Genomic DNA, 25,451 nt, shown 5'->3' with positions numbered 1-25,451 from the left:
GCTTCAATTATCAATTTAGGAGGTTACTGCAAATTGATGCCCATTTGAAGGTCTTTTGTGGGTTTTGCTCGGTAAGCGCGTAGATTGTAATTCCCCATAATTACACTTTCCTTGAAAACTGTGGTGCTAAAAATCATAGACATAGATTACTTCTTTTTATATTTGGAGTGCTTTTCGCTTGAGCTACCAAAACCCATAAATAATAGTTTTAAGAACATAAAGCTTTTTATAGGAATATAGATAAAATTTGTGAATATGATACCAAGAACACTCTTGAACTCCCTGGCACTCTCAGCAGTTTGGTACTAAGAAAAATAAAACTCAGATACACTTTGACCTTGAAGCTCCTTAATGAAATGGACAAGGAAGTATATGAATATATAATGCCGGATACCCTCTATAGTTTTTAATTTACTTATTAATTGGTAGGTTTCGTAGTTAAACCAAACCCAAATGGAAATAGAGGGTCATAATGTGAATCACCTACATTCATTGGAAGCTGATCGACTGTCTTGAACCATGTTCGTGCAAGTTTTCCGGTGAATCCATAGTCACCAAATAAAACATCAGCAACGCCTTGGCCTTCAGTTCCTGGAAGCCAAGCAGCCACAAGGGCATCAATCTTAGCAACGTAAGGCTGGATCACAACAGGACGACCGGAAATGACAACAACAACACACTTCACAGCTCCACAGACGTTGTTGATAAGGCTTGGACCGGGTTCTGATATTGTCAGGTTCAAGCTATCACCAAAAGTTTCTGCATATGGAGGCTCACCCACAACAACGATAGCGTAGGAGAATTTGTTGGATTTGATGAAGTTTGCATCAGGATTCTGGCTGTAGACAACTTGGGTGGTTGGATCAACTGTATTGGTTATGGCCTTGAGAATTGTAGTACCTGTATATTGGAAACAGTATCATCCAAATATTTCACAAATCACAAATTAGTATAATCATGGTAAACATTTAGTATTATCACATTTACATATTGAAGATATCAAAGTTTCAGATTTTCCATAAACGAAGCTTGATGGGTAAATAGAAAACATACCAACTGTAAGATCATTTCCTTCAAGGCCTTGCCATGTAATTGTCCAGCCGCCGCATTGATAGCCCAAGTTGTCTGCATGAGTTCCTGCAACTAGAATCTTTGCAGCTTTCTTGGGAAGGGGAAGCAATGGCTCAGAATATTTGCCATTCTTTAGTAGCACAAGTGATTTTCTTACTGCTTCCCTAGCCAATTCTCTATGTTCCTGTCAAAAGAAATAAGTTGATTAACAATCTGTTTGAAATTCCAAAGTACGAGGAATGAAATGAAGTAAACTGATTTAGAAGTCATAAATGTGATACAACAGACCTTATTCCCAAGCTCGTTGACCAGGCTGTTATCTGCCAATGGGTTCTCAAAGAGACCCATGACGAATTTAACTCTCAAGATCCTCTTCACTGCATCATCAATCCTACTTACTGGAATGATGTTTTTCTTCACTAGATAGGTTAGATCATCAATAAACTCTGTATAAGTTTCGGGAACCATGATCTGCAACAATCCAACAGATTAAAAATGCTAAGTTTATGAGTAATATGGTTTCAAGAATGACAATATATTTTCCGAGTTACATTAAACAACTTTAAATTGTACAGAATTTTGACTCACCATGTCTATTCCCGCACTAACTCCAGCTTCAACTGAATATGAATAGTTAGCATGGGGAGGTGAGGTAATCCTGTCAATGCCCTGCCAATCTGATATAACAAAACCCTGAAATATCCATAACAAAATGTTATATTTAGAAACGCAAAATTCAATTTACTAGATCAGACAAAGAATTATATCAACATTCTAATTTCAAATTCACCTTACCCTGAATTTTAGTTTGTTTTTCAGAAAACCAGTGACGAGATCACGATTAGCATGCATTTTCTTCCCATTCCAGCTCGAATAGGATACCATAACTGTTGCAACACCCTTGCTGATGGAATTATAGTATGCAGGCATGTGAATGTTAAGCAGTCCACTCAAACTAATTACAGTGTTGTTCTCATTGATGCCTTTGGTAGTGCCACCATCTCCTACAAAGTGCTTTGCACAGGCTGCAACCTTTTGTCTGCCCAAAATGATCAGGGAAAATTGTTAGTTTCATGATCTCAGTTTTCCATTTCTGTGTGGGGTATAAATTTAAAAAGCTTATATAAATGCATGATGAAATTTCCTTTAACAAACAGATCAAACAAGACTTGTTGATATTGACTAATCCAGAAACAGATATTTTCTGAACTTTAACATGGAAATGGATATTTTGTCTAGACAACCTGGCATAAGATTACCACTGTTGTCCATTTTCCTTTTTTTGGGAAAATTAGGAGGTCTATGAATCTGAAGTGCAAATTGGTCTAATCCCCCTAAGAAACTTCTGTGTATAAACCTCCAGCTTCTTCAGACAAAATCTAATAATGCTTTAAACAAAGTTGACAAATCTAAGAATATGATTAAATTCACTCAGTTAAATCAAATGACGGTTTTCTGATATTTTAGACCTACATCCACAAGTCAATTCAACATATTATATAAACACATGAAGCTTGAACATGGAATGGACTTTTAAAATAGAATCTTGAACATAGGGAGACAACTGGGACCTTACTATTTTGTTTTTTTTAATTTATTTCGTGTTGGATATCTAGTTAAGTAAGATGGCCCACCACTACGGCCTCCCACAAGATTGAAAATCCCCTAAATCTAAGAATGCCCAATTTCAGAAAAAAAAAAAAAAAAAAAAAAAAAAAAAAAAAAGATGAATAAACAAATCTCTAAATGTCCAAAACACAAAGTACTTTCTTACATCTACTAAAAATAAAAGTATAAATATCCAAAGGATGCTGACTTTTTCTTTCCTCATACATTCTGAGTCATCACCTTGATGGTTACTCAAAATCCCAACTTTACCTAACGGGAAATGATAACAATCTTACGCGTTCAAAACTTGCAAGATTAAAAAATTATCACAAAAACAGAAAAGTTGGAAGCATATTATAGTGTATGATGTAATTGTTGTAAAGTGACTTTACTATTGAAAAATATGATAAAGTAGATCAATTTCTGACTTCTTTTTCAAGGATGAGATATCAAAAAGGGTCTTACTTTCCAGCTACAAAAGGCACACCCTTGTGGGAATTGGCAGGGAGATCTCCTTGCAAACCAGGTATAATCTCTGTCATTAATTGAACAATTTTATGATCTTCGCTGTAGCTTTCATAGCACCGACCCCATCTTGGATCTCTGCAAACCTGCAAAAACCAAAAAAGTAAAATAGACATGGTAAAGAGTCCCTCAATTAAAACCTTGAAATTGGTAAAATGATGGAGTAAGACATGGAGCAATTACCGCAATACATGGAGCAAAGGCATAAGGAATTCCTGTAGCTCTGACTTCGAGGGCAGTTGCTTCTCCAATCTTCTTGATAAGTATAGGATCCCTGGTATCCCACCAAAACATTAAAGCAATCCAACATCAAGCAAAAAAAAAACATGTTTTTGTAACTTTCTAAAAACATATAACAAACAGTTTTTTGTATTTATCAAAACACATACACACAAAATGAAAATAAAAATAAAAACTGAAAGCGATCGAGGAACTTCTGGTATATATGAAATTAATACTTGCCTGGTAACTCCAAGACCAACATTGTGAGGAAAAATAGTAGCATTATACACATTGTTGTGGCCATGAACAGCATCAATCCCATAAATCATTGGAATCCCAAGACGAGTTGATAGAGCAGCCTTTTGGATCTCATTCACCGCACTGATCCAGGTCTCAGCTGAAGCTTTAGGAGCTGGAACACTCCCTCCTCCACTCAGAACACTCCCTGCAAAAAACCCATATCTTCCATTTAGGGAACAAATAACTTGGAAAAAAATAAAATAAAATCATTTGCTGAGAATATATAGAAGCATTGTTTGGTTTACCAATGAAGTACTTCTTCATTGTATCAGGGGTTGCTACTTTGCGCTCGATTTGAACCATTTGGCCGATCTTCTCTTCAAGTGTCATACGGCTCAGAAGGTCCTTGATTCTCGCACCCAGTGGCTGTTTTGGGTCTTTGTATTTCAAATATGTTGTTTCTGTCCCAGCTGCTAAGCAGCACAAGAGCAGAAAACCCAAAATGCATATTGAAAATCTCCCCATTGCTGGGTGTTTTTGTAATCTGGTAGTGAAACAAAATCAGATTGTAGACTAAACCCAAGTGAGATTGTTATGATCCAGTAAAGAATCTCAAAACGAATCAAATAAAAACTGTGAGACTGATCAGATTTCAAGAAATGCAAAATTAAAAGACCTGAAAAATGGCTGAGAAAGTTCAAATTTTTGCAAATGGATTAAGCAAAAGAATACAAATCGTTCATTGGCAGTGCAACTAGCCAAGACGCTCACACTAAAATGTGCAAATTTATAACAAAAAGTGGAAAAAGCTGTGAGCTTTAGCTGAAACTGACCTGAAAAGGTTATAACTCTTTATCCACTCACTGCTCAACAGAGAGATTGAGAGAGAGAGAGATAATGAGAAAGAGCTTTTTGGACAGAGCGTCACTGAGAACTTGAAAGGAACTGGGTTCCACTTATATAGCATGTTTCTGATTTCTGAATTTTTTTATTTTTATTTTTATTTTATTTTTACTATATTACTGACAAATAATTCTGTTTAATTTAAATTGGACCTTAGAACTTGTTTTAACTTTTTTTAACTCTTTGTTATTTTTTTTATTTTTTATTATTCATTATTTTTATTTTTTATTTTATTTTTTTGTTCTGGGAATTTAAAATGTGGAGGTTGGAAGCTGTAAATTTGTAATAATATTCATGCATCCGATATAGGAGAATTAAGTGTAAGTAATTGTCCTAACATGTTCACAACTTTCTCCTATCTTTTTCTCAAATTTTCCATATCTCATTGACGTGTGTTTCTTAATCACGGCTTTTTCTTTTTTTCCCCTTGTTTTGTAATATTTGTTTTTTTTTTTTTTTTTTTTTTTTTTGGGAAATATCGCTAATTCGTAATATTGATGTATAATACTAACGAGTACAAAAACCATGTTATCCTTTTTCTTTTGTTTAATATATATATTAGAATAATAATATATTTTTTTGTTACTACCAAATAAAGAATAGAAAATTTGCGTTATTGTTTTATTTTCTTTTTCCCCTTTTGAGATCTTAATTTGCAAACTTCATTTTTATTTTCTTTCTTGTTTACTTTTTTATTTTTATTATTATTTTTTTAAAATCTCAATATAAGTTCTTGAGTTTTCCCAAGCCACGAAGCAAGTATGATGACGGTGATTAAAAAACTTATTATTATTTATTAGGGTCGTTGTTGTGGTTGGATAATCCTCTTTGAGACCCATTACTTTATAATTATATAAATTTGGTAAATTTCACTATATACTTTTAATAATCAAAGCTGTTCAATTAATTAAAAAAATTACTAAAATTATAAATAAATTTCTTTGAAGATACAAGTTCTGATTAAATTAATTATACTTACGTTAATAATGGTTTCAATAATATATAAAAATAATATTAAAAAATACCAATTTACTTAAGATAATGAATTATTCAACACTTTTCTCTATTTTTCTGCATTAATTTGGTTTTACTTTCTTTCCCGTGTCAACCTCATTGTAACGATTAAAATCAATATTAAATTTAAGTAATTTTGTTATGGTAATCAATTTGATAGATTTTAACCAAAAAAAAAAAAAAATAATAATAATAATAAATATACTATTCTAGAAATGAAACGATTTTTTGTTTCTTTTTTGTATACATGAAAATAACACTCTTTTTCTAATATATATTAGTTACCTTATTGAAAGTGTTACATAACTTACATAGTCCATCGAACATGGCCAATTTCTATCTCCAACCCAAAATTAGAAGAAGAAAACGAGTGAGTTTTACAATTTTTAACTATAGTTGAAAGGAAACACTTTTTAAAATCAATAGAAAAGAAAATAAATAAATTATATATATATATATATATATATATAATTCCTAATCTGTCTTTTACCCAAAAAAAAAAAGAAAATTTCCTAATCTGTCTTATTGTATTGGGAGCATATATATATTAGGATTTAGGAATAAATGGAAAAAAAAAAAAAAAGAAGAAAATAAATATCGAAAAATTAAAAAGTGAAAACGTGTTAGGATGGAGACAAAACAATGGCACGCATGACAATGCTACATAGCCGAAAGTGGGGCCCATCACGCGTTTCTCTTTCTCGAATCGAACGTGCAAACCAACCCACTTTTCAAACACTATATTTGAAATTTTGAATTAGTCAAATATTACCGTTGCACTTGGTCATTATTCCCTGTTTTTATAAACGTAATTATATTTTCAGAAACAAAATGTTTTTGGACCCATTGGCAAAATAGACAAGTCACAAATGCTAATCACCGAAAAGAAAAAGTCACAAATGGTTGAATTATTCATCACGAAATACTCTTAAAGATCAAAGCCTAAGTGGGTGGTATTTTACTTTTACCCTTAGACACATAAAAAAGAAAAAAAAAAATATGTTACATATATTTTAATGGTATAATAATATCCCCCACAACTAATCCACAAAGGAAATCATATAAACCCTAACACCATTCATCATAACTAATTTCGATTAGACCTAGTAAAAGACAAATTCACAGGTCTAAATTAGTCATACATAGTTAATTAATTTTCTTTCCTAAATTCAATTAATATATTCTTGTTAATCTCATTAGACCACCTTTTCTTCTTGAATAATTTCATTAGACTGCCTCTTTAACTACAAATTAATCCAACATAATAATTACAATGACTAAGTTAGTTTCTGTGATCTTAGCTAAAATAATTATGTTGAACTAATTTTACAAAAATAATCCGAATTTATCCATTATTATCATTTTTTTGTTTATAGAGACCAGCTCATTAATTCCTTATATTCAACTAACTGTCCCTAAATTTACCTTGGTTAACTACTATATATACACATATCTCTGTTTTAGATTGTCCAAAAAGTAATTATAATTATTACTACATTGATAATTAAGAATACTAGTGCACGTTCTTTCCCTTTGGTCATATGATCTGAAGGTATGCCTTTTGTTGTCTCCTATCATCTTTTATTTTGTATTATGATGATTAATTGCTTCTTCTTTGCTTTCTACAAAGTTTGTATTTCTTCTACCTTAAAACAAATTTTTTTTTTTCTCCCTAACGAAGATTACAATCAAATAGATTTGAATTCCGTTCTATGAAGTTAGCTACTAAATTCATTTCAATATTGATTTTGGTTTTACAGATGTTGAAAGCAAAATTTTCAATGTCAAGTACAAAGACTATTTCCATCCCTCTAGTGGGATTATTGCTATTCTTATGCTGCTGGACAAGCACGGCAAAAGCAGCAGCAGAAAAAGAATACTATGTAAAATACAAAGACCCAAAACAGCCTATAAGTGCAAGGATTAAAGACCTTATGGGAAGAATGACTTTAGAAGAAAAAATTGGTCAAATGATTCAGTTGGACCGTGAGAATATGACTGCTGAGATAATGAGAGATTACAAAATTGGTAGCTTATTAAGTGCTGGAGGAAGTGTGCCTCGTTTCAAAGCCACTGCATTGGATTGGATTAACATGTTCAATACTTTCCAGAATGGTTCACTTTCAACAAGGCTTGGCATACCTATGATTTATGGTATTGATGCTGTCCATGGCCATAATAATGTCTACAAGGCCACCATTTTCCCTCATAACATTGGCCTTGGAGCTACAAGGTATAACATATTTATATATTATTTAATATTCATTTTACTTGGATTGAGAAAATGGAAATTAATTATAAATATTCTAATCAGTATACTAATTTTTTTTACATATGTTGTAGGGATAAGGAGCTTGTAAAGAAAATTGGAATTGCTACAGCACTTGAAATTAGAGCCACGGGTATAAATTATGCCTTTGCACCATGCATTGCGGTGTGTTTTCAATTTCTTGAAGATAGCTAGAACATTTTTCTCCCCTTGTTTTTTCTAATTTAAATCAAAATTTTAATGTTTAAACTTTAACAAATTAACGTTTAATCTAATAGGTCTGTCGAGATCCCAGATGGGGTAGGTGTTATGAAAGCTATAGTGAAGATCCAGAAATTGTCTCAGAAATGACTGATATTATATATGGCTTACAAGGCGATATTCCACAAAACATACCAAAAGGCATTCCCTTTGTCGGTGGAAAGTAAGTTTATATTATTAAAAATATTATTTGTCAAGTTAGAAATAAAATATCAATTATGTGAGCCATTATTAATTTATTACATTATATCAAAGTAGTAAAAAAATTTAAAAAAAAAATCATATATTTGTCCTTTGTTTTTTAAATAATTATTATAATGGAATTATATGTTTACAATAATCAGGGATAAGGTGGCAGCATGCGCAAAACATTTTGTGGGAGATGGAGGCACAATCAAGGGCATCGATGAGAATAACACAGTGATAGATTGGCATGGATTGCTGAGCATTCATATGCCTGCCTATTACCAATCCATCATTAAGGGTGTTTCTACAATTATGGTATCCTATTCCAGCTGGAATGGAAAGAAGATGCATGCTAATCGTAACCTTGTGACTGGTTTTCTAAAGAAGACTCTCAAGTTCAAGGTAATTAATTAATTAGAAAAATTAAACCTATAAATTAATATGTTGATCAGCATTTGATACAAGGATGATTAATTGACAACTTGGTGAATACGGTGATGTTACATTGTGCAAAATTTGCAGGGTTTTGTCATCTCTGATTGGCAGGGTATTGATAAGATTACCTATCCTGTTCATTCAAATTACTCCTACTCAGTATTTGCTGGTGTTCATGCTGGCATTGACATGGTTAGTCATAATTTTCTTTACCAGCATTGTCATTTATCACCAACAATAATAATTAATAACAATCAATATTTTTTTGGGGACTTTCTACATGAATATCACCACAGCATATATAATGAGCCACAATATATACCATCAATATTAGTTACAAAATTAATAATGACAAATAACAGTTTTGATGATCCGGTATTAATAAAAATATTTTGTTAATATTGATACTTTCAGATCATGGTTCCGTACAATTATACCGAATTTATTGATATACTGACTGACCATGTCAACAATAAACGTATCCCCATGAGCCGTATCAATGATGCAGTCAGTAGAATTTTGAGAGTTAAATTCTCAATGGGTCTATTTGAGAACCCTTGGGCTGATCAAACCTTTGTGGACAAGCTTGGAAGCCAGGTATATATATGTAGCTCTTATTCTTTAATTTGACTTGGCAAACAAGTATCATTAGCTATACATATATATATATATATATATATTAATTAAATTATGTATATAGGCTATAGCTAATACAAACTTGTTTTTATATATCTAACAGGGTCACAGAGATTTGGCAAGAGAAGCAGTGAGGAAGTCACTTGTTCTATTGAAAAATGGGAAAAATGCAGATTCACCTTTACTTCCTCTGCCCAAAAACACATCCAAAATACTAGTTGCTGGAACACATGCTAACAATTTAGGCTACCAATGTGGTGGTTGGACAATGACTTGGCAAGGACTTAGTGGCAATAACCATACTGCTGGTACATCATCCGTGACACATTTTTCATATAAATTAATGTGCAGTTAAAAAAAATGTGTATGTGTATATGCATAAAAATTAATGTACTTTTTGTATGAAACAGGAACAACCATCCTAAGTGCCATTGCAGCAGCAGTAGACCCCAATACAGAGATTGTGTACAGCGAAAATCCGGATTCCGAACTCGTGGAATCGAATAACTTCTCGTATGCCATTGTTGCAGTTGGGGAACACCCTTATGCAGAGATGTATGGGGACAGTCAAAATTTGACCATCGCTGAACCGGGTCCAAATGTGATCAACAATGTATGTGGTAAAGTCAAGTGCGTGGTGTTAATCGTCTCAGGCCGTCCTCTCGTCATCGAGCCCCATGTTGGGAGCATTGATGCTTTGGTTGCTGCATGGTTACCTGGTACTGAAGGTCATGGAGTTGCTGATGTTCTGTTTGGTGACTATGGTTTCACTGGGAAGCTCCCAAGAACTTGGTTCAAAACACTCGACCAACTTCCAATGAATGTTGGGGATCCACATTATGATCCACTTTACCCGTTTGGTTATGGGCTTTCGACGAATCCAATTCAGTCCAGTTAAATATGGGCTCTAATTTACTTACTCTTTTTTTTTTTTTTTTTTTAAAATGATGTACCCTTATGTGGAAAGAATATCCAATATTCCCCTGTAACTATCTGACAAAGAAAATATATAACACCAAAGTTAATTAATTTTCTTTCATTGCACAACTGTAAATTAATCAAAATTAATAATTACAATGATTATGTTAGTTTCAGTGATCATAAATCTAATTTACCAAAATAATCCAACTTTATTATTATTATTATTATTATTATTACTTTTTGTCTTTTCAGTCCTACTTATTAATTCCTTACATTCAACTAATAATTCTCGTTAAATTTACATTAGCTAAGTATTATATATGGATCCGGATCCTCTCCAAATTTAACTTTTGTCTAATTTTTTAATAATCTAAATAAATGTAAAATTGAGCAAATCAATGGCCACGTCTTCCTCCTTCGTTTATTCATTCATTTCTAATATCGATAAATGCTTTAAATACTAGTTTACGAAGATAGATACTTTTAAAATAAATATTTAAACAAAATAATACCTTAGAATTCTTTATAAATATTAATTTAGCTGAATTTTTTTGGTTGAAAATAACAAAAATCATTCAAAATTCAAGATAATAAAAGTATTCTAAAATCTATACCATTACTAAAGAAATCACAAACAATGAAAAAATGAAGAATATTTTTTAAAAAATATTTAGAAATACTAACTGATTCAGAAGAAAATATGTTATTTTTAAAAAAATAAATAAATAAAATAAAATAAATGTGCAACGACTCTACTTTCATTGATGCCTCGTTATAAACTACAAAGTGATTTGTTATATGCTGCTAACCATTTTTTTTTTTTTTTTTTGGGTACAGAAAAGTAGAGTCAATTTGACATTTTATACCATTTTAGTGTTAATTCCAAATACAAAAATGTATGGCAGATAGTTGGATCAAGGTTAAAACTTAAAATAATCATAGGAATAATTGGAAATACAATTTGTTTTACCTGTCCTCTAGAATAATATATTTTTTTTCCAAAAATGTATTTTTTTAATATTTTTACATTATTTATACATAACTTTTCAGATTTTTATCACTGTCAAATTTTTTTTTGTTGATATTTTTAGTAAGTTCATAATGTTTATAAATCTATTTATTATTTTTAAACAAATATTAATTTTCAATACCTACCATTATATTGGAAAAGGAATAGCGTTATATTTACAAATATTAATTTTCAATACCGACCATTCTATTGGAAAAGGAATAGCATTAAATTTTGGTCAATGTATTAATGATGTTAATTTAATAGGAAAGAACTATATTTGGATTGAAAAAATAGATATTGACCATATACAATGTGTCAGTGCCACAGGTTAAAACAAATAGGCAAAGGTTAGATGAGGATTTTATTTTATTTTTTTGGGTGAAAAACTCAAGAATATAGTGTTTTAAAATCTATACCATTACTTTAAAATATATATATATATATATATATATAGAAATGAAGAATTTTTTTAAAAAATATAGAAATGAATAATTTTTTTAAAAAAAAATCTTTAAAAGTACTAAAAAAATTCAGAAGAAAATATGGTATTGGAAAAAAAAATTAAAAATAATACTAAATAAATGAACAACTACTCTATTTTCATTGATGCCTGCTTACAAAGTGATTTGTTATATGCTGCTATTTTTTTTATTATTTTTTTTCTTTTTTTGTTTGGGTAAAGAAAAATAGGGGCAAGTATAATTGACATTTTGTACCATTTTAGCGTTAACTCCAAATATAAAAATGTACGGTACATAGTTGGATTAAGGTTAAAACTTAAAATAATTATAGGAATAATTGGAAAAACAGTTTCTGTTTTTTCCAGTCCTACCAAATAATATTTTTTCCAAAAAAATATTTTAATATTTTAACACTATTTATACATAACTTTTCAGTTTTTTTATTACAGTCAAAACTAATTTTATATATTATTTAGTAACTTTGTAATGCTAATAACTCTATTTATCAAATATTAATTTTGAATACCCATCATTCTATCGGTAAAGAAATAGTATTAAATTTTGGTATAAGTATTCATAATGTTACCTTAATTGGAAATAACCATATTTAGATTGAAAAAATAGGTCTTCTTACAATTTCTCGACATCACATGTTAAAGCATTTTTAAAAAGTTAAGCAAAGATTAGATGAGGAGAGAACCTTGTCCACTATATATATATATATATATATATGCATATATCTCTGTTTTACATTGTCCAAAAGTAATTATAATTATTAACTACATATTGATAATTAAGCATAATAGTGCATGTTCTTACGCTTTTATCACACGATTTAAAGGTATGCCCAATTTGTTTTTCTCTTATCATCTTTTATGTTGTATTTTTTTGCTTTCCCACAAAATTTGTTATTCTTCTATAATATATATATATATATAATTTCCCAACAAAGATTGCAGTCACATAGATTTAAAATCGACCTATGAATTTACCATCAGGCTACCAACTGCTAATAATTTCCATATTAATTTTGGTTTTACAGATTTTGAGAGCAAAGTTTTCAATGACAAGAAGTTCAAAGATTATTTCCACCCCCATAGTGGGATTATTTCTATTCTTCTGCTGCTGGACAAACATGGAAAAAGCAGCCGCAGAAGAAGAAAATTATATAAAATACAAAGACCCAAAACAGCCTATGAATGCAAGGATTAAAGACCTTATGAAAAGAATGACTTTAGCGGAAAAAATTGGTCAAATGGTTCAGTTGGACCGTGAGAATATGACAGCTGAGATAGTGAGAGATTACAAAATTGGTAGCGTAATAAGTGGTGCAGGAAGTGTGCCTCGTTTGAAAGCCAGTGCATTGGATTGGACTAACATGGTCAATTACTTCCAAAATGGTTCACTTTCGTCAAGGCTTGGCATACCGATAATGTATGGAATTGATGCCGTTCATGGCCATCATAATGTCTACAAGGCCACCGTTTTCCCACATAACATTGGCCTTGGTGCCACAAGGTATAACATATTTATATATGTATTTTTATTTATGTTATTTGGATTGAGAAAATGGAAATTATAAATATTTTTTTAATTAGTATATAGTAAATTTCTATGTTGTAGGGACAAGGAGCTTGTGAAGAAAATTGGCATTGCCACAGCACTTGAAATTAGAGCTACTGGTATTAATTATGCCTTTGCACCATTGCTTGCGGTATGTCAATGTCAATATCATGAAAGCTAGCTAGAACTTCCTCTTTTTTTTTTTTTTTTTATTCCCCTAAAGTTTAATGAAAATTCTAATGTTTTAAATTTAACAAATTTATGTTTAACTTTTTAGGTCTGTCGAGATCCAAGATGGGGAAAGTGTTATGAGAGCTATAGTGAAGATCCTAAAATTGTTACAGAAATGACCGATATTATATACGGCTTACAAGGTGATATTCCAAATAACGTACGAAAGGGTCTTCCCTTTACCGGTGGAAAGTAAGTTTATGTAACAAAAAATGTTGTGTCTCCACTAAAAATACTAAACATGCATAAAATACTTAATAACAAATAATCACATAAATTGTAACATTCTATCAAAATATTGAAATTATATACTAGACCTTTATCTTTTTTTTTTTTTTTTTTGATATATTATGTATATGATAATCAGGGATAAGGTAGCAGCTTGTGCAAAACAATTTGTGGGAGATGGAGGCACAACAAATGGCATCAATGAGAACAACACAGTGATTGATTGGCATGGATTGCTAAGCATTCATATGCCTGCCTATGACCAATCCATCATTAAGGGTGTTTCTACAATTATGGTTTCCTACTCTAGCTTGAATGGAACAAAGATGCATGCTAATCGTGACCTTGTAACTGACTTTCTAAAGAAAACGCTCAAGTTCAGGGTAACTAATTAATTAACAGATTAAATTTATTAATTAATTTGTTGATAGACATTTGTAACAAGGATGATTAATTCTTAATCTTGATGAATATGGTTTTGTTACATTGTGCAAAATTTGCAGGGTTTTGTCATCTCTGATTGGCTGGGTATTGACAAGATTACCTATCCACCTCATTCAAATTACTCCTACTCAGTTTTTGCTAGTGTTCAAGCTGGCATTGACATGGTTAGTCATACAATTTTCTCTACAAGCACCATTATCTGTCACCATTCAGCAACATCATTATCTGTCACCATTCAGCAACATTGACAATCACAAATGAACCATTATTTTTTTGATTTTTTCATGAATATCACTACTACATATAGTGAGGATATTAATTACAATATCAGCAGTGACAAACAATATTTTTAGTTCGATATTTATTAAAATTATTTGTTAATTGGTATTTTCAGGTCATGGTTCCGTATAATTATACTGAATTTATTGATACTCTGACTGACCATGTTAACAACAAGCGTATCCCTATGAGTCGTATTAATGATGCAGTTAAAAGAATTTTGAAAGTCAAATTCTCTATGGGTCTATTTGAGAACCCTTGGGCTGATCAAACCTTTGTAAACAAGCTTGGAAGCCAGGTATATATGATAGCTCTTAATCTTTAATTTGCTTTACATATTAATTAACTAGTATACAGGCTATGGATAATAATACAAGCTTGTATTTCTACATCTAACAGGCTCACAGAGATTTAGCAAGAGAAGCAGTGAGGAAGTCACTTGTTCTATTGAAAAATGGGGAAAATGCAGATTCTCCTGTACTTCCTCTGCCCAAAAACACATCCAAAATACTGATTGCTGGAACCCATGCTAACAACTTAGGCTACCAATGTGGTGGCTGGACAATGACTTGGCAGGGACTTAGTGGCAATAACCACACTGCTGGTATATACATGATACATTTTTCATACATATGTGCAGTTAAAAATATATGTATGTGTATATAAATGATATGACTTTTGTGTGAAACAGGGACAACCATCCTAAGTGCCATTGCAGCAGCAATAGACCCTAATACGGAGATTGTATACAGCGAAAATCCTGATTCTGAATTCGTCCAATCGAATAACTTCTCATATGCCATTGTTGCGGTTGGGGAGCACCCTTATGCAGAGACATTTGGGGACAGTCCAAACTTGACCATTGCTGAACCTGGTCCAAATGTGATCAACAATGTATGTGGTAGAGTCAAGTGCGTGGTGTTACTCGTCTCAGGTCGTCCTCTCGTCATCGAGCCCCATATTCGGAGCATTGATGCTTTGGTTGCTGCATGGTTACCTGGTACTGAAGGTCATGGAATTGCTGATGTTCTGTTTGGCGACTATGGTTTCACTGGGAGGCTCCCAAGAACTTGGTTCAAAACAGTTGACCAACTTCCAATGAATGTTGGGGATCCACATTATGATCCACTTTACCCGTTTGGTTATGGGCTTACAACGAATCCAATTGAATCCAGTTAAAAATGGGCTCTAATTGGGCTTCGATTTTGTGACAATGGAAATTTGGTCTTTTCACTGTCAAAGACCCGGTCCTCACCAGTAATTGGTGGTTCAGGCTTCAGCCTTCTTTCTATACATTTTTTTTTTTGGGGATATTTTCTTTTACATTGTAACATTGTTGAACATGACACAGTTTTTATTTTTTTTAATAAAATTAATATGTTACTAATTACTTATTCCACTCTTTTACTTATACTTAAAATTGAGATTAATGTCATTTGTAATATATTCCTATATCCAACCGATAAAATATACAGATCTCTTCTGCTCATTGAGAAGGTTTTGCAAATTCAAATTGAACTAGTGGTATCGATGACAGGTGTTCCATAAGTGGTTCACTAATCTTATTTCATGGAGATCTAAGAAGCAAGCTGTTGTGGTTAGTTCCGGCATGGAGGCAGAGTACAGGTCCATTGCACATGTAACAGTTGAATTGTGCTGGCTGAGTAACTTAATTTCTGAAATATTGCAACTTCATTTTCCAGCATCAACTCTGTGAACTGACAACTTAAGTGCTGCTGCCATAGGCTGTAATTATATGGTGCATCAGAGAACTAAGCACATTGAGATCGATCTCCATTTTGTTCCAGATATAAGTCTTAGAGAAATTCATGGAAATTCGATACGTACCTACAGAAGAACAAGGAGCTGATTTGTTCACAAAACCATTATGCAAAGCTCGTTTTATGGTTCTGAAAAACTTCTCAAGGGAAATGATAAGGTGCGTTGCTGTTATGTTAGGTGTTGTGTTTGTTAGTCCTAGTCAGCAACTAAGTTATACTTGTTGTGCCACGTTAGCATCTCAGTTGAAAAGAAAGTTGGGCATGTGTAGGGACTTAAGATTTGTTTGACTATCTGATTTTAAAACAGTTTTCTATGATATAAAATAGAAAATTATTTTCAAAATAAAAGATTACATGTTTGCTATCAGTTTTCAAAAACAGTTTTAGAAAACAAATCAAAAAAAAAAATAGAAAACAATAAAATGATGTTTTTATCTGTTTTGAATAAAAAAAATACATATTATTTTAATCTATTTTTTTCATCTTTTTTTTTAGTCTATATTTTTCTATCTTATAGAGAGAGAAAGTTATAGAGAGAAAATATTACTTCAATTCTTTAAAATATCTTAGAGAGAAAAAAATATAATATTATACCTTGATAAATGTATCCAATTAAATTTTTTTATTTATTTATTTTATCGTCCTCTTTTTTTTTTTAATTTTGTTTTTTAATAGAACAACTTAAAAAATAGATATATTTTTTTGAATCCTATATAAGTTACATCAATTATTTTTTATTGTTATTTTTTATTTTCCTTTCCTTCGTTATATAGCTACTAGTTTTTTGTTTTTTATTTTTTCATCTTACTTCTTTTATCAGTTTTTTTGGGGTGAATATTTCTTATATCAATTATTTATTTTGCTATTTTGTTCTTTTTCCCTATTTTTAGTTTTTTCCTTATCAAATATTCTCTCTCTCTTTCTCTCTCTCTCTCTCTCTCTCTCTCTATTTTGTTCTCTTTTCTAATTTTCCATTTTTCCTTTATTCCATTATTTTTTTCTTATTTTCCATTTCTATCAGATTTTTTTTTAATTTTTCAATTTTTACATTTTTTTCATTATTTTTCTGTTTTTTTATAAGTTATTCTTTTTCTTCTCCCCCTTATCTCCATTTTTTATTTCCCCTTATCTCCCATTGTATTTATTTTTTTCCTTTTTATTATTTATTTTTGTTTTTACCTTTCCTCTGCAGCAGTGTCAAGAAGATCTAAACATGTAGCTTGACTATATTGATAACATATAAAAGTTAGTAGTTTTATTATTATGCTAATATGAGATTTTATAGATGTTTATAGTTGAAAATATTATGCTAAACTTGTAGAATTTAATTCCATATAAATCTCTTCAGATTTATATTAATTTCAATTTAATTCCTAAGGTTTTAAAAATGTCATTACCTCCTCTTAGGTTTCAAACAGTTTTCATTTTTTTTTTTCATATTATTTCAATCACATCCCTCAAAATAATTTCAGCTACATCCTCTATAATAGTTCCAGTTGTAATTTTCAAAATCTAAGAAGCTAAATTGAAATTAATACAAACCTGTGAGTTTAGATGAAATATTTCCAAAAAAATATATAGCTATAAATATTACATATAATATTAATCAATGAATAATAATTAAAAAAAATTAACAGAATATAAATGTTATATTATATTTTGACATATATTTTATATATATAATTCAATAATATGTGAATGCATTAATATATATATTATATATATAAGGTTTCTTGTATGTTAAAAAAAAAAAGTTCATTTTATGTAAAAAAAAAAAAAGAAGTAGAAAAAAATGAGAACTTTTTATAAAAATTTAAAAATTATTTAGTCAAACATATTTTTTGTTTTTTTATTTTGAAAATTGTTTTCAAGTATTAGTGGCTAAACTCTTTTTGTTTTTATTAAACAGCAGAAAATAATTTTCTATTCTATATTTTGAAAACAATGTTTCGAAAACAGAAAATAGAAAATATGATCAAACATGCCCTTAGCTTTTACTATCTTTTTGTGTAAATATTTATAATCAGAGTCATAGAAGTAAGGAAGTCTATTCAGTATTTAGAAAATCAAGAAGCTTCCAAATCTTTTTATTTTCTTTCCTTTCTTTCTTTTTCTTTCTCTTTTTCATTCTCACCAAACACGGTTCTTTCTTAAATTTCTCAAATAGCAGTCCTTAAGATTTCCAATACTTTAAAAGAAAAAAAAAAAAATTCCACATGCATGATATCAATTTTTTTTTTTGGATGATAATGGCATGGGTGCATAGGCAGTAGCAAGATGTAACCATTTCAAGACTTTCTTTTCCAAATTTAAGGTTTGTTTTCGGTTTGAGCATTGGGGACAAAAAAAAAAGGTTTGTTTGCTTGCTACAGTTCACACCAACCGACCACTTTGCATACACCAATCACAAAAATCAGCATTTAAGATTCTCATCATCATATCCCACTATCTTTTCTTTTATTATTATTTGGAGAAAATCATATCCCTCTATCTCTTCCTCTCTCTTTCTTACTTTACCAGAGGCCTAAGGAAAGAACTTGTAACCAAAAAAAAAAAAAAAAAAAAGAAAAAAAGAAAAAGGACCCAAGGGAAGAACAAATACTACTCTCTAGTTATTTAACAATATATATGTATGTACACTACTCTCTAGTACTGTACTGATTGTTAGAGTTTGGGCCCATGTATATGTGAATGATTTGGGCCTTAAAAGGTTTTGGGCTTTTGTTTGTTTCTGTTTTGAAAAAATATTATTTTTGAATAAAATAAAAAGATTTTTGGATGTGGGAAGTTGAGAGTTTGAAGGCTTTACAACTTTTTGTTGTTTAGAGTTGGTTACTTACACGTTCTTTGATAACGTTTCTATAGTTTTTACAGAAAATAAAATTAAAAAAAAGATTTTTTTTTTTTTTTTTTTTTTGGAGTTGAACGAGAGAGAACAAAAAACAGTGGTAAAGGGAAGGTACTCAAATAATTCGAAAAGAAAAGCTTCAAAGGTGCTGAATCTGAAAGCTTTTGTAGCCGTTGTATCCTGGGAGACGTTCGCTAAAAAACTCCTGCACTGGTGGGCGTAAAACATCTTAAGGACATTGTGGTATCACACAGGTCTCGATCAACCTTTCTAGAAAGCAGATCAATTTCAAGGACCTACAGGTTCTATAATGTTTTAATTATTTTGTATTTAATTTTATTTATGTTGTATTAAATTGTCCACATGTATTTACATATATTCACATATTATGTTTGCAACAATCTTAAGACGTGTTACAAATTTTATATATGTAAATATAATGTGGAAATTTAAGTTGTTTATTATGTTATTGATTGCTATGTATATATTGCATTTTATGTGTATATATATATATTGATTATATATTTCCATGTGTGTTTCATTGTTGAAACAAGAGAAAGGAAAAAAAAAAATTTGTATTAAACCTGTGGGTATAAGAAATAAAAAAAATTTATAGGTAATTATTAATTTTTATGTTTTTAATCAAAAATTCTTTCCAAAATCGAATTGCCCATAACTTTCTAAACCTTTTGGTCTATTTTTGGCAATTTTTTGGCCACTGGAAGAGTGAAAAAAAAAGAAGAAAATTTGATTGTGGGTCGTATGATCCGTTTACCAGAGAAATCGGGTCAAAACGACCCGGTTGAAGGTTGAAGAAGAAAGGAAATTAGGGTTTGGGCTGTATCTCAAAGACTGGCTCGGTTTTTTTTTTTTTAATTTTATTGCGTCAAGCCCAGTTCTAAAGCCCAGACAAGGTTAGAACAGGCTACTGTTCAACCCAAGATCCAAGCCCAATTGAGATCAAGGCCCAAGAGAAACGGCCCAATGGCATGGCTAGCCACATGTCGCAAGGAGAGAGCGCCACGTGTCTAAACGAGGTACAAACAAATGGCGCATCGAGGCGAGGCCACGTGTCGACACGGTGGAACACTTGTCGACCTGATACAGGTGACACGTGTCTCCTTCGCGAACGGCCACGTGTCACGCTCTGGACAATCCACGTGTCGACCTGCTACAGGAGACGCGTGTCTGTCTCTAGTGGTGACACATGTTGAAAATAGTACAACAGGATCGCCACGTGGCATATCCATGTCAGCAGAGTGATGGCGTGGTGCAGTGCCACATCAGCACAGTGATGATGTGGCAGTGCCACGTCAGCAGATTGATGATGTGGCAGTGCCACATCATCCCTAGCTGCACGTGGCTTGCCACATCAGCCTAATGTGCCACGTGGCTGACCTGGCACGTCAGCATAGTGACATGTGGCATGAACAATACCGGTGAATAGTACCGATAAATAATGACTGTGAATAGTATTTTTAATGTATACAGTAATTTTTATGGTGTCTTCAGAAACCCTAAAAGTCACTTTTTTGTGTGTTTTCCTTATGGAAATTGCTTATAATTAGTTTGTTAATATAGAAAATAACAACTAATTGATTTATGTTGTGTGATGATACAGAAATGGCAAGTGGAGACAACAAGACTGTGCCCACTCAGACTTCTGGAATTCAGATGCCTCCTTCTGCTAGTCATGCAGAAAAACTTGAGAAGTTTAATGGAGCAAACTTCAAAAGGTGGCAGCAGAGGATGCTATTTTACTTGACCACCCTGGGAGTTGTGCGGTATTTGACTGAAGATGCGCCATCCAGTAATGAAGAGAGTGATAAGGAGACTCTCATGGTGGTGGATGCATGGAATAATTCCGATTACTTATGTCGGAATTATGTCCTGAATGGCCTGTTTGATGCCCTGTATGGTGTATACTGTGGCACGAAATCAGCTAAGGAGCTATGGGAAACACTGGACCGGAAGTACAAGACCGAGAATGTGGGTTCAGAAAAGTTTATTACAGGCTGATTGTTGGACTACATGATGGTGGATGCGAAGCCAATAATGAATCAAGTACATGAGTTGCAAGTGCTGATTCAGGAAATGCTTGCTGAAGGGATGATAATGAATGAAGAATTACAAGTGGCTTGTATGATTGAGAAGCTACCTCCAAGTTGGAGTGACTTCAGGAATTATCTGAAGCACAAAAGAAAGGAGATGGATATGGAGGCTCTTATTAGTAAGCTTCGCATAGAAGATGACAACAGGAAGTCTGATAAGAGAACTTCGAAGGCCGTGTTGAAGGCTAATGTTGTGGAGCATGGTCAAGGCTCCAAGAATAAGAAGCAAATTGGAAAAGCTTCTAAGCTGGGGCCAAAAGGAGGAATCTCCAAGAAGACCAAATTTCAAGGCAGGTGCTTCAACTGTGACAAGATGGGTCACAGAGCTACTGAATGTAGGCTGCCAAAGAGAAAGAGGAACCAGGCACAGGTGATAGAGGACATCACTAAAGAGGTTGACGATATTGACCTAAGTGCTGTAATATCTGAGGTGAACTTGGTGGGATCTAATCCTAGAGAGTGGTGGATAGATACTGGAGCGACCCGCCACGTGTGTTTGGATAGGAGTATGTTCACTTCCTTCGAACCAAAGAAGAATGGGGAGAAGCTGTTTATGGGTAACTCCGCTATCTCAGAAATCCAAGGTAAGGGCAAAGTAATCCTGAAGATGACCTCGGGGAAAGAGCTGACTCTGAATAATGTATTGTATGTTCCAAACATTCGCAAGAATCTGGTATTTGGATCGCTGCTAAGCAAACATGGTTTTCGCTTAGTGTTTGAGTCAGATAAGGTTATTTTTTCCAAATTTGGGATGTTTGTGGGAAAGGGGTATGTACTCAATGGTTTATTTAAACTGAATGTAATGACTGTAAAGCCTAAAGAAATGAATAAAGCTAGTAGTTCTTCTGTTTACTTGCTTGAGTCTTCCATTTTATGGCATAGTAGACTAGGACATGTTAATTTTAATTCTCTGCGGAGATTAATTAACTTAAATCATATTCCCACATTTGAAATTGATTCCAATCATAAGTGTGAAACTTGTGTGGAAGCAAAATTAACGAGGTTATCATATCAAACAATTGATAGAAATAACGAACCTTTGGATTTAATACATAGTGATATATGTGATTTAAAATTCGCATCGACTAGAGGTGGTAATAAGTATTTTATCACCTTTATTGATGATAGCACGAAATATTGCTATGTATACTTGCTTAAAAGCAAGGATGAGACTATAGAGAAATTTATTCTCTATAAAACGGAAGTTGAGAATCAACTCAACAGGAAAGTTAAAGTGATCAGAAGTGATCGTGGTGGAGAGTATGTAACTCCTTTTGGAGAGTATTGTGCTCAACATGGCATAATACATGAAGTTACTCCACCATATTCGCCACAATCAAATGGTGTGGCTGAACGGAAAAATAAAACCTTGAAAGAAATGATGAATGCAATGTTGATAAGTTCTGGAGTACCTCAGAACTTGTGGGGGGACGCGATTCTGTCGGCAAATGACCTTTTAAATAAGGTGCCCCAGAAAGATAAAGTAAAAACACCTTATGAGGTATGGAAGGGAAGATAACCCTCCTACAAATATTTACGAGTGTGGGGGTGTCTAGCTAAAGTAGTACTACCTACACCTAAGAAGGTGAAGATAGGTCCCAAAACTATTGATTGCATCTTCGTAGGATATGCACAGAATAGTAGTGCATATCGGTTTCTCATGTATAGGTCAAAAATTTCTGATATACATAAGAACACAATAAGGGAATCGAGAAATACATCATTTTTTGAACACATTTTTCCATATAAAGTGGAAGAAGGACCGAGTAAGTCTAAACGAACTTATGATACTATTTATGATGATAATCATGATAGTGATCAAGAACAAGAAACTGAAGTTGAGCTTAGACGTAGCAAGAGAGTAAGAACTGAAAATTTCTACGGTCCGAATTTTCTTACTTATATGCTAGAAAGTGAACCTCAAAACTTCCAAGAGGCCATAAATTCTCCTGAAGGGAATTTATGGAAAGAAGCGGTTAAAAGTAAAATTGATTCCATCCTGCAGAATCACACTTAGGAGTTGGTAGATCTTCCTCCAGGTTGTAAACCTTTGGGTTACAAATGGATTTTTAAAAGGAAGATGAAAGCAGATGGAGCAATAGATAAATACAAGGCAAGGCTTGTAATTAAGGGATACAAGCAAAAAGAAGGCCTTGATTATTTTGACACTTATTCTCTAATAACGAGGATAAATTCCATAAGGATGGTACTGGCAATCGCAGCATTGCGGGATCTTGCAGTACATTAAATGGATGTGAAAACAGTTTTTCTTAATGGAGATCTAGAGGAAGAGATCTACATGGAGCAACCTGAGGGTTTCAGTGCTCCAAGACAAGAAAAGAAAGTCTGTAGATTGACAAAGTCCTTATATAGACTTAAACAAGCTCCAAAGCAATGGCATCAAAAATTTGATAATGCCATGCTAAAAGATGGGTTCAAAATAAATGAATGTGACAAATGTATCTATATAAAAGATACAGAGAATGGATATGTCATTCTATGTTTGTATGTAGATGACATACTCATAGCAGGTAGTGACGACAATATGGTCCGAACTACAAAAGCCATGTTAAATTCTAAATTTGACATGAAAGATATGGGGCTTGCAGATGTTATTTTAGGTATGAAAATCACGAAAACTTCGAATGGAATCATTCTTAGTCAAACTCATTATATAGATAAAATACTGGCTAAGTTTAGTAATGATGATACTAGTATAGCCAGAACACCCATAGATATGAGTTTACACTTATCCAAAAATAAAAGAGAAGGTGTATCTCAAGTGGAATATACTAGGGTGATTGGAAGTCTGATGTACTTAATGAGTTGTATCAGACCAGACTTAGCCTACGCAATAAGTAGACTAAGTAGATACACGAGTAATCCAAATGAAGATCATTGGAAAGGGATCATTAGAGTACTAAGATATCTACAATACACTCGTGAATACGGAATGCACTATACAAGATATCCTGCTGTATTAGAAAGATACAGTGATGCAAATTGGATATCAGATATAAAGGATTCAAAATCCACTAGTGGCTATGTGTTCACATTAGCAGGTGCAACTGTGACATGGAAGTCCTCAAAACAAACTGTGATAGCTCGATCCACTATGGAATCCGAGTTTATTGCTTTAGATAAATGTGGTGAAGAGGCAGAATGGCTACGCCAATTTTTAGAGGACATTCCGAGGTGGCCTAAACATGTGCCAGCAATAAGTTTACATTGTGATAGTCAATCTGCGATTGGCAAGGCATAAAATATTATGTATAATGGAAAGTCTAGACACATTCATCGTAGACACAATTCCATTAGACAATTAATCTCAACTGGAGTTATCTCAATAGACTATGTGAAGTCAAAAGATAACATTACGGATCTGCTAACCAAAGGGTTAAATTGAGAACTAGTTGAGAAGTCATCAATGGGAATGGGATTGAAGCCCGTGAATAAAGTCAATACGATAGAAACCCAACCTAGTTGACTGGAGATCCCAAGATCTAGGTTCAATGGGACAACTCAATTGTAAAAACTAGTATGGATCACTATGGGGGGTTAATCCTCTGCCCATTCCTATGATGAAACAGTGATAGAAAGAGGTTAAACATAAAAGTATGCTTTTAATGATTCCTATAAGTGTGTGTTTAGTAATTTATGAATAGTTATGCTGATTACATAAGAAATAGGAATCACCTATGTGAGAAAGAAGAGTGGCCGCTTCAAAGGAGAATTGTTTAGGGCACAATTCTTTAGAAACTCTCATAGAACTAGGGAGGTGTTCAGGGCCAAAATGAACACAACAGTGAGAACTGAAGTGTACCAGGAAGGAATCATGTGTGGGCTATATTGTCATTTACACAAAAGATGAAATGGTTCAAAGATATCGCTTCTACCATAAGTCAATAAAGAAAATGTAGTCTCACAAGGGAAGGTTCAAAGAGTAACATCTACCTATTCTATGCAGGTTCAGACTGTAGAGCTTTACCACCAGAGTCATGGTTGTTTTAGAAGTTAAATCATTCATGTGGAGGATTGTTAGAGTTTGGGCCCATGTATATGTGAATGATTTGGACTTCAAAAGATTTTGGGCTTTTGTTTGTTTCTGTTTTGGAAAAACATTATTTTTGAATAAAATAAAAAGATTTTTGAAGGTGGGAAGTTGAGAGTTTGAAGGCTTTACAACTCTTTGTTGTTTAGAG

At 32.5% G+C, this 25,451-nt stretch overlaps 3 protein-coding genes across 3 annotated transcripts; 2 read left to right on the top strand and 1 right to left on the bottom strand.

The window, feature by feature from the left end:
* Positions 1–200: 200 nt before the first annotated feature.
* On the bottom strand, positions 201–4,480 carry LOC107410359 (uncharacterized). Its single transcript, XM_016017776.3, has 9 exons — positions 3,972–4,480; positions 3,667–3,871; positions 3,388–3,478; positions 3,145–3,290; positions 1,867–2,110; positions 1,660–1,764; positions 1,360–1,542; positions 1,054–1,255; positions 201–900 (listed from the first exon to the last, which is right to left on the bottom strand). The coding sequence occupies exons 1-9, from the start codon at positions 4,189–4,191 to the stop codon at positions 419–421; spliced, it is 1,878 nt and encodes a 625-aa protein (XP_015873262.1). The 5' UTR covers positions 4,192–4,480; the 3' UTR covers positions 201–418.
* A 2,884-nt stretch (positions 4,481–7,364) lies between these two features.
* Positions 7,365–10,268, top strand: LOC107410347 (uncharacterized). The gene is made up of 8 exons (XM_060812316.1): positions 7,365–7,816; positions 7,927–8,017; positions 8,131–8,276; positions 8,458–8,701; positions 8,822–8,926; positions 9,149–9,331; positions 9,474–9,678; positions 9,781–10,268. The coding sequence occupies exons 1-8, from the start codon at positions 7,365–7,367 to the stop codon at positions 10,266–10,268; spliced, it is 1,914 nt and encodes a 637-aa protein (XP_060668299.1).
* A 2,559-nt stretch (positions 10,269–12,827) lies between these two features.
* On the top strand, positions 12,828–15,688 carry LOC125420871 (uncharacterized). Its single transcript, XM_048468180.2, has 8 exons — positions 12,828–13,282; positions 13,388–13,478; positions 13,605–13,750; positions 13,926–14,169; positions 14,290–14,394; positions 14,625–14,807; positions 14,909–15,113; positions 15,201–15,688. The coding sequence occupies exons 1-8, from the start codon at positions 12,828–12,830 to the stop codon at positions 15,686–15,688; spliced, it is 1,917 nt and encodes a 638-aa protein (XP_048324137.1).
* The last annotated feature ends 9,763 nt before the right edge of the window (positions 15,689–25,451 follow it).

This window comes from Ziziphus jujuba, chromosome 10, assembly GCF_031755915.1.
Source record: "Ziziphus jujuba cultivar Dongzao chromosome 10, ASM3175591v1".
Taxonomy (NCBI): domain Eukaryota; kingdom Viridiplantae; phylum Streptophyta; class Magnoliopsida; order Rosales; family Rhamnaceae; genus Ziziphus; species Ziziphus jujuba.
The sequence above is the reverse complement of the archived record's forward strand: the minus strand, read 5'-3'. Positions and strand labels throughout refer to the sequence as shown.

Excerpts from the sequence above, each read along its gene's own strand:
- LOC107410359 (XM_016017776.3), bottom strand. The coding sequence starts at position 4,191 with ATGGGGAGATTTTCAATATGCATTTTGGGTTTTCTGCTCTTGTGCTGC. Across the intron at positions 3,872-3,971 it reads AATGAAGAAGTACTTCATTG|GGAGTGTTCTGAGTGGAGGA; the intron begins GTAAACCAAACA and ends GGTTTTTTGCAG. Across the intron at positions 1,765-1,866 it reads AAAACAAACTAAAATTCAGG|GGTTTTGTTATATCAGATTG; the intron begins GTAAGGTGAATT and ends TGGATATTTCAG.
- LOC107410347 (XM_060812316.1), top strand. The coding sequence starts at position 7,365 with ATGTCAAGTACAAAGACTATTTCCATCCCTCTAGTGGGATTATTGCTA. Across the intron at positions 8,927-9,148 it reads TTCATGCTGGCATTGACATG|ATCATGGTTCCGTACAATTA; the intron begins GTTAGTCATAAT and ends TGATACTTTCAG. Across the intron at positions 9,332-9,473 it reads TGGACAAGCTTGGAAGCCAG|GGTCACAGAGATTTGGCAAG; the intron begins GTATATATATGT and ends TATATCTAACAG.
- LOC125420871 (XM_048468180.2), top strand. The coding sequence starts at position 12,828 with ATGACAAGAAGTTCAAAGATTATTTCCACCCCCATAGTGGGATTATTT. Across the intron at positions 13,283-13,387 it reads ATTGGCCTTGGTGCCACAAG|GGACAAGGAGCTTGTGAAGA; the intron begins GTATAACATATT and ends TCTATGTTGTAG. Across the intron at positions 13,479-13,604 it reads CCTTTGCACCATTGCTTGCG|GTCTGTCGAGATCCAAGATG; the intron begins GTATGTCAATGT and ends TTAACTTTTTAG.